We start from the raw sequence: 11,802 nt of genomic DNA, 5'->3' as shown, positions 1-11,802 counted from the left end.
TATATATATATATATATATATATATATATATTATTTTTAACTTGAAGTCATGAGGCACAAATACATTAGCACTTGAATAATTTCTTCCTTCTTAACATTTTCAAAAATAAAACAGAATTATTTAACTGTTATATATTTTGGCCATAAACATAATTGACATCATCTATTGTGATTATTTTATATTCCCAAGCTAATCTATTAGTGTAACGCCCTTTGTTTTTTCGTAAAAATTTCCGTGCAATGCTTGCTTTACATTTTCAGGCTTTTAAGAAAAGATGAAAGGGCAAATTGAAGGAATGAAACAGAAAATAAAAATCGAGTGAGAGGAAGAAAGGAAATCAAAGGGCACCTTCATGCGTGATCTCAAGAGTGACACGGAACATCCAGCTGAGCGGCAACTGCTGAGTTTGGACCGGTTTGACGCAGGTATAGCAGGTCCTCCCAAGCAGGGAATTCCCTCCTATTGGAAGTAGGGGGCCACTCCTACTTACACTAGAACTATTTATATTATTTTATCGTGTTTTAGATTAGTTCTTATCTTGAGTTTGTTCTGAACAGTCGTCGGCGTCTCTCTATTCCCATCTAGGGCAGTACACCGGTTGTATCTTACTTCCAAGGTGGTGATTATCCTTTCTTTACCACTCCACATCCATCCCACATTGCTCCCCATCGCATGTCCTTGCTGCAGCAGCCCAAAACAGCAAACCGCCTGCCAGAACCAACACTCCTCCCCTCCAACATGTTGTCTCCCTCCAGAATTAGTGTTCCGCCTCTTCCAACTTGTTATCGCCTTCCAGGAACCAAGCTCCTCCCTCTCCCTCCATTTTGCCACCACCCAGAGCAGCCCTTCCACGCGATCTACGCTGCTTGCTTTCTATCTAGGAACCAACGAAATAACCTCCTTGTTGTTTCTGCTTGTCAATCTCCCTTAACCACACAACCACCTTCCAAACCCTCACTAGCCACCACCACCATTATTTGAAACAACCATAGTTGGAGTTTGTTTTGTCAATTGTTGTAATTTCATATTTATGATTTGGTTAGTTGTAATTTCCTATTTTATTTCAGTAATAATATTTGATTTTCCCATTGTTGTTGGTTAACTCCAGCCTCAAGAAGGCTCCATGGTAGGCAATGACGACTAACCGTGAACCATTTCCGTGGGTGAATTGCTTCAACTTCCCAAAAAGCAAAGCAGAGAAGTGTGTGATGGAGATGATCAATATAAGAGGAGACGTTTTCTAGCATTCAAGGGAAAATTCGACTTCGATTCTAATACCTGAGATGATGAGGAGCTTGTACATTCATTTTGAGTGTCGAGGAAGCTTCGCCAGAGGAAGAAGCAGAGCATGAAGTGAGAGGTCGAGCATGTGACGTTGAGGCACCTTTGATGCAGAAGTAGCAACTCTAGAGTGTTAAGATTGAGTGACGCAAGTTGGGCATATATGGTGGTTCTGATTTCGAGCCTAATTGAGCAGTGTTCGATATTCCCGAGTGAAACAATGAAGCGAGCAAAACGAAGGCACTCATGAGTAAGCATCTTGCAATTGGGCAAATATTTGAATTTTGGATGTAGCAATAGAGAGAGAGAATGAATACATGTTCGATCACATAACGGAAGAAGATGTAAGCTTCAAATTAGAAGAATTGAGGTCTAAAGCGCAAAATAAAAAAGAAAATTATTTGTGATCGAGATGAGTACTTTTCTAATTAAGTTATACTAACAATTTTTTGCTCCTTCTAACCCTACTACATGAATAGTTATTGTTACTCAATTAATGCATTTGTAGAACTTTATTTTGATTCATCTGTTTTTCAATCTTATCGGTCATATAGATATGAATGTTTCAAATTTTTTAATACAAAAAATTTTATGCAGCATTTATAAAATATTATATAACGAAAGATATAAAAATGTAAGAGATACGAACTATAAAGAGTAATTTTATGTGCATGTTACATGATTATGATCACCCCCTTGTGGTACAAGCTGAGGATTTCAATGTACCCGCAAGTATTAATTTTTTCCTATCACTTTAGACGGCTGTGAATAGAGCACAATGTGCCCGTGCCTTATTTTACAGATAAGATATGTATCAGCCATGGGTGTGTTAGGCTACCCTTAGACCATGCTCCTATGATATTTGTAAATGATGAGTTATAGGTATATATAAGCCATGGTATTGTACTACTAAACGCTCTAAACATCATCGACTGGTCACTAAGATTTTAATTGTTTCTTTGATATTTATTAGACATTTAACTAGCATGCATTATGTCTTTCTTTTGTTTCTGCTATTGTAGTGTAGAAGCATGAGTTTTCACTGATTTTTATAGGTGGTTGTTATTTTTAATTATTTTTTTAAGGTTTAAGCTTTTGTTTAAAAATGAATAGTAAGGGAAAAAATGTTTATAAGAGGTGAGGCCAACAAATAAAAATATAATTTTATTATTTATTTAAATTACGCATTAGTGGCCTTTTCCTTATTTGAGATTTCGAAATAGAAAATTTATAATTCACTATCCGACCGTTAGTTATTGCATTAGAGATTCCAAGTCTCTGGGATGAGTCATGACAAAAATAGCATCAGACAAAATCATGTAAATTAAGTGAAATGAATCTTACTAAAAAAGTCGTTAGGATAAATATTGAGAAACATCAAGAAGTTTTGGATTTGATTCTATAATCAAAATTATAATTAATAAGTAAGATGAACTTTTGTACATAGGGAAGATTTTAGCGCCCCTTGTTTTTCATGTAACACACGTGTTACAATTTTTGGTCGTTTAAAAAAAGACGAACGGAGTTTGGAGAAGTAAGTTGAAGGAGTAGAAATCAAGTGACAAAAAAAAGGAAATCAAAGCGCACCTTTACGAGTGATCTTGAGAGGCTCCACGACAAACGACAATGATTGCTCTCAAACCCTTTCTGTAGTTGAAACACTTTAGCTTCCCAAAAAGCAACGTAGAGAAGTGTGCGTTAGAGATAAGAAATACATGAGGAGACATCATCGAGCAGGCGAGGGTGACTTCAACTTTAGTACGAATATCTAAGATGATGAGGAGCTCGTGCGTACATTTAGAGTGTCGAGAAAGGTACACTAGAGGAAGAAGCATATTAGAATGTGAGCAATTGAGCATGTTACGCCGAGGCACTTTTTGATGGGGGAGCACCAATAATAAAGCGTCAAAGTTGAGCGACACAAGTTAAGTGTGTCATAGTTAAGTTGATTTCAAACCTGATTGAGCCATGTTAACCATTCCCGAGTGAAATGGCAAAACAGAAGGGGAAGAGAAGATTCTCTAGGGCGAGCATCTCACGATCTAGGGCAATGACTTGAGTTATGGGGGTAACGAACAAGAGAGAGGATGAATGTGGTTCAATCGTGTAAGGAAGAAGAGGAGGTGAAATTGTGAGCTTATGTGCACTATTCAATTTGGAGCCAGAGAACACTTGAGTCATGCTCGTGTTGATGTGACTAATATATAAAAAAAAATGTGAAGTAAGATCATCCTGAATTCCAATTCATGAAGTGTTTGGCTTTAAAATATTAATAATAAATCAATAGTTGGGTCAAAAAAGATTATTTAATTCATTTTAACTTTGAATTATTAAGTAGAAATAAACATAAATTTAAATTAGCGCCAAATAATTAATATTATAACATTTATGAAATAATAATAATAACTAGGACATTATGATACATCATGCTATCTATAGAAATGAAGCTAAGTATTTAACAATTTTATGTAATCATAGAAAACAACTAAAATAAAAACATTATTAAATAATTAAGGGGAAATATTGAATAGACTAAACGAACTAAAATAGTTATAATTTTAACATGAAAGGAATAGCAAAATAAAATTAATCAAGATTTATATAATGAAGTAAAGTGCAGAAAATTTAATGCTTAAATCATGTATGTTAAATAATTAAATAAAATATATGTAATAAATAAAGATTTTATTTTATCATTATTCAATTACATAATTTGTGTGTGTGTGTGTGTGTGTGTGTGTGTTTATTATAGGCTTCAAATTAGATAAATTGGGGTCTAAAGCATCGAAATTAAGAAACAAATCATCTATGATGAAGGTGAGTACCCTTACTTCTAAGTTACAGTAACATGTTTGGCTTCTAAACCTACATCATGAATAGTTATTGATACTTGATTATGCATTTTCAGGACTTCATTTGATTCATTTGCCATTCAATCTTATTAGTAATAAAGACAAAAATATGTAAGTCTTTTAATATGAACATTTTTATGCATCATTTATAAAATATTATATGATTAATGATATGAAAATAGGAAATATATGGACTACATAGAGTGAATGTATATCAAGATGAATACGATACAAACAAGGAATGTGAACCTACTCGCACCCATAGAAATTTTTCTATCATCTGAGACAATCATGAATAGAGCAAATTGCGCCGACAAAAGATATCGATCAGGGTTGAGTAGGTACCTTTCCACCTCATACAATAATTAAATTGTTTTGTGCCCCGCTCTACCGACGAAGTATGTATCAGTTGGAGGGTACTAGGTTATATTTAGACAATGCTCTTACGACGATTGTAAATGATACGTTATAGATATAGATAAGTTATGGCATTGTGCTACTGAATGTTCTAAATATTATGAAATAGTCATAAATGAACATTAAGTGTTAATATTTCCTTTACATTAATTAGATATATACTTAACTAGCCTGCATTTTGTCTCTCTTTCATTTCTATTACAATAATTTAGAATTAAGAGTATTCACTGACATTTTTAGTTATAATAATCAACTGTTATTTATAATAATTTAATTATAAAATAAATAAATTTACCTATTACGACACCTGTCAAGTCATTCGATTAGCACCCTCACCGCCCTTGAAAGCGTTAATTGAGGGCTTAATCTCTCGGACTTTATCATTCGAACTAAAGGAATGTGAGAGAGTGAGATAGTGGAAGTGAGAGCGAGAGAGGAAAAGGAAGAAGAAGAAGATAGAAGAAGTGTGAACTTAATTGCAGGTGAATGACTTAAGACATCATTGCTCGGTTCTAGAACAGTTATTGTGTTACCTAAAAGGAACTCCTACAAAAAGGATTCTATATTAAGATCATGTGCATTTATATAAATGTTTTTTTGATGCAGATTGGGCAAATTTCAAGATTAATTGAAGATCCATTACTGGATATTGTGTTTCTATGGGTGGTAACTTGGTCTAATGGAAGAATAAGAAATAAAATGAAGTTTCACAATCCAGTGAACAATCTGAATAACAAGCAATGACACAAGCTTCGACTAAATCGACGTGTCTTCCAATTCCTTACTGAAATGGGATTTATGATGATCACTCCAACAAAATTGTGGTTGATAACCAAGCTGCAATTCATATTGCTTCAAACTCTGTCTTCCATCAACTAACAAAGAACATAGAGATAAATTGTCATTTTGTTCGTGAAAATATTCAGCAGAATTTGATTTCTACAGCCTAAATAAATATTGGGGAACAGTCAGGGGACATCTTCACAAAGACACTTAATGAAGCATGATAAAAATCTATGCTCCAGCTTTAGGGGGAGTGTTATGGAAAATACTAAATATTAGGTAGTTTGTTTATTTAGAAGCTTGTATACTGGGTAACCTAATTTGAGTAGATTTGATTTTAGATCTTTTCTAAATCAAATATGTTCCTAATCTCTAGAGAGATGAGTGTCTATAAACATGTAACGTATGATTTCAATTGGAAAATATAAAGAAAGAAATTTTATGTGAAATATATAACATATGTAACATACAAAGATTTCTCATAATTAGTTTGGATTTGTGTCAGGCAAGTCTACTACATAAGTTAAACATTTATTGAGAGGTTTGATGGAAAAGTACAAAAGAATAAGATCAACATTGATTTTTGCTGATTTAGAAAAATCTTGCGATAAAATTCCAAGAGTATGTTGGATAATTTTAAAGAAGAAAGATGCTGATATCACTTGAATTCAAGTCATCAAAGATATGTATACTGGAGCTGTTACTTGTGCTCGAACAGAAGAGGGATTGATCAAGTATTTCCCTATTTTAGTTGGATTACAACAGGAATCGACTTTAAGCCCTATGGATGCTCTTACTGGACATTTATAGGAGGATGTACCTTTGCGTATGTTTTTCGCTGATGATATCCTTCTTGTGGATAAAACTAGAAAGAATTCAGGAAAAAAATTAATTTATGGAGGTTTATATCGAAGTCTAAAATCCTTCGTTTGAGTAGATCTAAAATTAAAGACATGGAATGCAATTTTAGTAGTAGTAACTCTAGTGGTAGAGTTGTAAATATAGGTGATCAAATCATTAAAAAGTGTGAACATTTTAGATATCTCGGTTTATTGTTCAAAGTGATAGTTATATAGATGAGGATTTTATCAGTAGAATTCAAGCTAGATGGTTGAAGTGGAGAAATGCATAGGGTCTATAGTATCATAGAAAGTACCTCTTAGACTGAAAGGAAACTTTTATAAGATGGTGGTGAGACCTGTAATGATTTATGACACTGAATGTTGGTCTTTAAAAGAGAGACACAAAATAAAGTAAAGTGTTGTTGAGATGAGAATGTTGTGGATGAGTGGCTTGACACTTAGAGACAAAATGTGAAATGAATAAATCCGTGAAAGGGTATAGCTCCAGTGGCGGACAAGATTAGAGAGTCGCCTTAGATGGTTTGGTCACATTAAATGTCGACCATCTGATGATCCGATTAGGAGAGTAGAAGTTTCAAATTTAACTTATGTTAAGAAAAGCGAAGGTATACCTAAAAAGACATGGGCATTTTGTATAAAAAATAATTTTAATCTATTAAATTAAATGAAATTATGACACTCAACAGGACACAATGGGAAAAAAAAAATCATGTAGCTGACCCCACTTAGGGGGATAAAGGCTTGTTGTTGTATAATTATGAAATAAAATTGTTAGATAATTTTATTTTGTCTGATCGTATATTCCCGTTTTGGGAATCCAAGTTCCCAGGTTAGGTTGTGACAATAGTTTATTGTTATTTTTTAACTTTTTCAGATTCAAGCTTTTGTTTAAAGTAAATAGCAAAGGATGAAATGTTTATAGAAGGACAGGTCAGCAAATGAAAAGATAATTTTATTATTTATTTAAATTAAGTATTAGTAGATCTTTCCTTATTCTAGATTTAGAATGAAATAGAAAATTTGAATTTTACTGCCTAGTCGTCCGCTTGCCTTAAAAATTCAAAGCCCTCTAGCCGGGGCCTTGAAAATTAGCCTACCTTCACATAAATGGAATTGAATGTCTTGATTTAAAACTGGACAAAACACACTCATTGTTATAAGGATTTAAAGTGTAATTTGAAGAAAAAATGTTATCTTTGTCATTTTATAAATTTAAGCTTAATAAATCTATTTGCATTTAAATTTACCAAACATTTTAATCCATATGGCATTAACCTAAATCTCTTTTTGCATTATTTACTAGTTTGTAATCTTTACATCAAGGAATTCAATACTTGGCCAGGATGCAAGTTAATACGTGCATAAAAGCGGCTTATATACTTTAGATTGATTGACGTTACAAAAACATTATACTTTTTTTTGGTTTCCCCAAAACGAGATATTTTACTTTATTACATTATTATTATTTATTATTGGCATGTCAAGCTCCGTTAGAACTTATAAATAATTTGAGGACTCGGTGACACTATCACAGATATATATGCATGCATCGGAGGACTTTTGGTCATCAAAATCATTTGTAAATCTAAAATCCAAAACTTCCTATGTATAATTTTATCCATCAAAATAGCAATACCTGATAAATCTAACACCTTTTGAATAATATATTTCTCCCACATTTAAATCAACAAATGAAAACCCAAGAGAAACCTCAAAGAACAAGAACCGTACCTCAGATGTCCCCAACCTATTCATATCTGAGGTACCAAAACCAATATCCACTTTCTGAGTATTCATCATAGTAGCAATTGCTGTGACATGAGTGATTGCATGTTAATCCACCAAAAATAAATAACAAACTTAAAGACGCAAGTTATTGAAAAAGTGAAATACAGTACCAATAAGATAAAGATGATATGCATACTGCAACCATCATTCTGCGGTGGTTAGAAAGCAACAGAATATCCCAGTTTAAAGGAAGCTTGAAAGCATAAACAAATGAAGGAAAATTCCACCTGCTATTCCAGCACAACACAGAATAATAGTAGGCTAACAATGTGTGAAATAACGGAAAAATTGTTTTGACAGCAGTGAAATTCTGAAAAATGTTTTAATTCTTGACCATCAAGATATTGTCTGATTTAGCCTAATAGTCTAGAGTTTTCTCACCTTGGAGCAACTTTTCAGGGATTCGCCCATCGCAGGAGAGTTCCTATATGACCACACAACTTAGAAGTTTCTGATAAATTTCCTATCACTGTACCAAAAAGTGCCAAAATATTTTCATGGCTTAGCTTTATACTACTTCAGGGGCATCATAATCATTATCATTTCGTAATAGCCCGAACGCTCAACCATCAAGATATTATTCAATTCAGTTTAACAGCCTCAAAGTCTTGTCCCCTTGGTATTGCAAAGTTTTAGCCCATCCCAAGAGAACTCTCTAGTATGTTAACCACCACACCTTCTCCACATTATAATAGGGACAAATGTGTCAATGATGACATAGAATGCTGAATAATAGTCATTGTATGGCACAAATCAAAATCAAGATGCATCGCGCTAACCAAAACCAACAAACTATTGCTCATTCAGCAAAACAAACTTCACTAATGAATCTGAATCATTGCAACCAGCTAAGGATATTGGCATTAATGGACACATTGCAAATAAAGAAGACAAAAAAGTTACCAAAAAGTACACAAATGTCTTCCACTCACAAAACAGACTATGTCAGCATATCTGGAACATTGAAATCATCTAAAAAGAGCATTTTGTGACCAATTCGATCAAATATGATGAAAACAGCATAGTATAAATGTGATGTCCTATGAATTGGATCAGAATTACCTCGACCACCATCAAAATTGATCAAACATTGTTTGATCGACATTACAACAGCTAGAACATCATAAATACTTGATATGAAGAGCCATAATGACTGATTTCCCAAACAAAAGCAAAATGAAAAATTTTCCTGCACGCGAGGCCAACAACGCAAGTATCGAGATGCATGAAACACACTCACAAGAGATCAAAATATGAATTTTTAAAGCCCATAGAGCATGGATAACATAAGAGTTTCGCCATCTAAGTCACAAATTTGAATTCTTGAACACATCATGCACGTATCCACTCAAATTGTATGACATTATCCAAACATTTAATCATTCAACAAGGACATCAATTCAAAATAAGAAGTCAGATTCCAATAATGACCTTAAAATGAACCAATTAGAATATAGTCAGCGCAAGCCTAGCTAGTTCATTGAATGGGTCGAAAACCTCCACTTGAATCCTACCCAACCAAAGTCAAATACGAACCAACAAGGCATGAAAAATACTTAGTTTGTGATGAGTTAGGATCAACCTGACTCAAAATTTGCATAATTACCAGACTTAAAATTATATATTTAAGTAATTATTTTGAGATTGACCCAAACTCAACCTTTTGTTTTGAGTCACTTAAGAAGACTCGAACCCAACTCAAATCTTACGTCAGTTTTGCCCAAACCTGAGTTTTTCTGTCCTCTTTGAGTAAGACAAATATGCAAGATCAAAATATTGACATCCCTACACATAAATACAAGGTAGTTATACTGAAATGTTGATCTAGCACAACAACAATACTAGAAGCTAAGTCTTAGTGGTCTTCACTAAGCTCCACATTTGTAATAGCCAAACCTCTTAACTATCAAAATAATGTTCTCTTTAGCCTAATGGAGCGTAATAGCCTCAAGTTTGTTTTAACCTAGTGGCCTCGTGGTGTTGTCCTCTAGATGTAACTCCAAGGAGTTCAACCATCTAAGGAGTGCTCCTATATAAGCATACTTAAGTTTGAAATTTCTAATAAAATTTTGACCCTGCACTAAAAGGTGCCTTCATTTCAAAGATTTCAACTTTATTCTACTTAACCATTATTACTGGTTTGGGCAAAATTTTAAGAGTAATTACTTATGATAAATCTTTAAAATACATTTTCTTGATATTGTAATTACTTATGATAAATTTTAAGAGTCCAGGCAAATACATTTTCTTGATATTGTAATTACTTATGATAAATCTCTACTTTCTACCATGCTGCCCAAAAATTATAAAAAAATTTACCAATAGCACTAATGCTTTATTTGTCGTGGAAGTTTTAACATTTCCCTGGAAATGAAATTAATTCTTATTCATCATACGACTAAATAAAAAAAAAAAGACTTTTTTCAATCATTTTTAAATAATCTCCGAAAAGAGGTTTCACAGACTATCTTCACAAGGGAGTTATGCATAGGTGAGTAAAAATCAGTCTAGGGAGGATAGGCATTATATTAGCAAAAATTTTAATACAAGATATTAGTCCAGCAATTCATCAAAATTTAAATCAAATTGGTCCTAGAGTCAACTTTAACATTTCTTTAGACAGAAATTAGCTAATGACAACTTCCCATTAGAGGCATTCTGAAATTTTTAGAATCAGTCTCGCTACTTTATACTACCTCAAACTAACAAGATAGGCCCCTAAAAGTAAAATAATTCCATCATAAGAAACTTTCTTTCGCCATTTTTTTAGAAGTTAATAGTATAACCAAATTGGTTCAATTTTAGTGAGTTGGGGGATTGAATACTTCGAAAACATTAGGACAAAAATAGGCACAACTGAAAAAATTAGAGATCATTTTGATCATTTACTCGATTAATTAAAACTAATAGTATAAATTTTCAAAGAATGAAAATTTACATGGGCTTTCGATAATTCCCGTGCTAGCATCAGCATATTCCAATTCTTCATCACTATCCTGCTTGGATGGTTGTGGAAGAAGGGAAACATTCGAGTAAGCAGGAATCACTATTTGCTGCCCAACCTCAACCTGCAAGAAAGCTTTATATCATGTAATTACATTCAACAGAGTATTTATGCTTGTTGAACAAAGAAATCAAAGCTGGTTAAGCTAGATATTTAGCAACTCTGTATCACATATAAAAAAATAGTCCATCTTAGTTCCTAAAGAAGCAAGCCAAAATCTAACTAGGATCAAATTGGCATTCTTTCAGACTAAGAAAAAAATAATAATAAAAAACTAGTGAGGCTTAAGGCTTCAAAGAATATAGGAAAAATTAAAGTTAACAACATATATATATATATATATATATGCATGAAGTTTTTCTGAAAAAAAAAACATTTCTTTTACTATAAAAGCTGCACTATTTCTATTCATGACACGCAATTCAAGAAACAGTAAAGACTCTAATTAAGGGTCCGTTTGGGGCAGCTTATAAGTGTGGGCGGCCGTACCGTTTGGTTCGCGCGTTTGACTAGTTTATACGAAACTGCGTTTGGGTTTTTACACTAAACGCATGTCGCGAGTCGACCCCCAAACAGACCCTAAAGGTTTAACGTTAAAAAAAATCAATATCATAAAATTGAAATAATAAAAAAATCAATATGTAAATTTAAATTGAGGACATAAACTTTACTAGCAAGAAATGGCAAGTAATATCAATTCTAAAATATATTGTTTGCATTGATTTAGATATTTTTCTGTAATTGCAAGTCAACTTAAGTTCATAAGAAAACAAACATCAAATCGGCTAAAAAAAAAAAAAAAAGCAAGGCCAA

At 33.0% G+C, this 11,802-nt stretch overlaps 1 protein-coding gene across 2 annotated transcripts in view; it reads right to left on the bottom strand.

The window, feature by feature from the left end:
* LOC110026646 (probable translation initiation factor eIF-2B subunit epsilon) overlaps window positions 1-11,802 on the bottom strand; it is a gene marked incomplete at its 5' end in the record, with an annotated part of 38,933 nt that overhangs the window by 15,145 nt on the left and 11,986 nt on the right. For both annotated transcript variants that reach the window (XM_020727667.1, XM_020727676.1), the window contains 2 exon segments: window positions 7,929-8,008; window positions 10,924-11,053. In XM_020727667.1, coding sequence (XP_020583326.1) covers window positions 7,929-8,008; window positions 10,924-11,053 — 210 coding nt within the window.

The sequence above is a fragment of the Phalaenopsis equestris genome, unplaced genomic scaffold (assembly GCF_001263595.1).
Source record: "Phalaenopsis equestris unplaced genomic scaffold, ASM126359v1 Scaffold000002, whole genome shotgun sequence".
NCBI lineage: Eukaryota > Viridiplantae > Streptophyta > Magnoliopsida > Asparagales > Orchidaceae > Phalaenopsis > Phalaenopsis equestris.
This window is presented reverse-complemented; position numbering and strand designations above follow the sequence as displayed.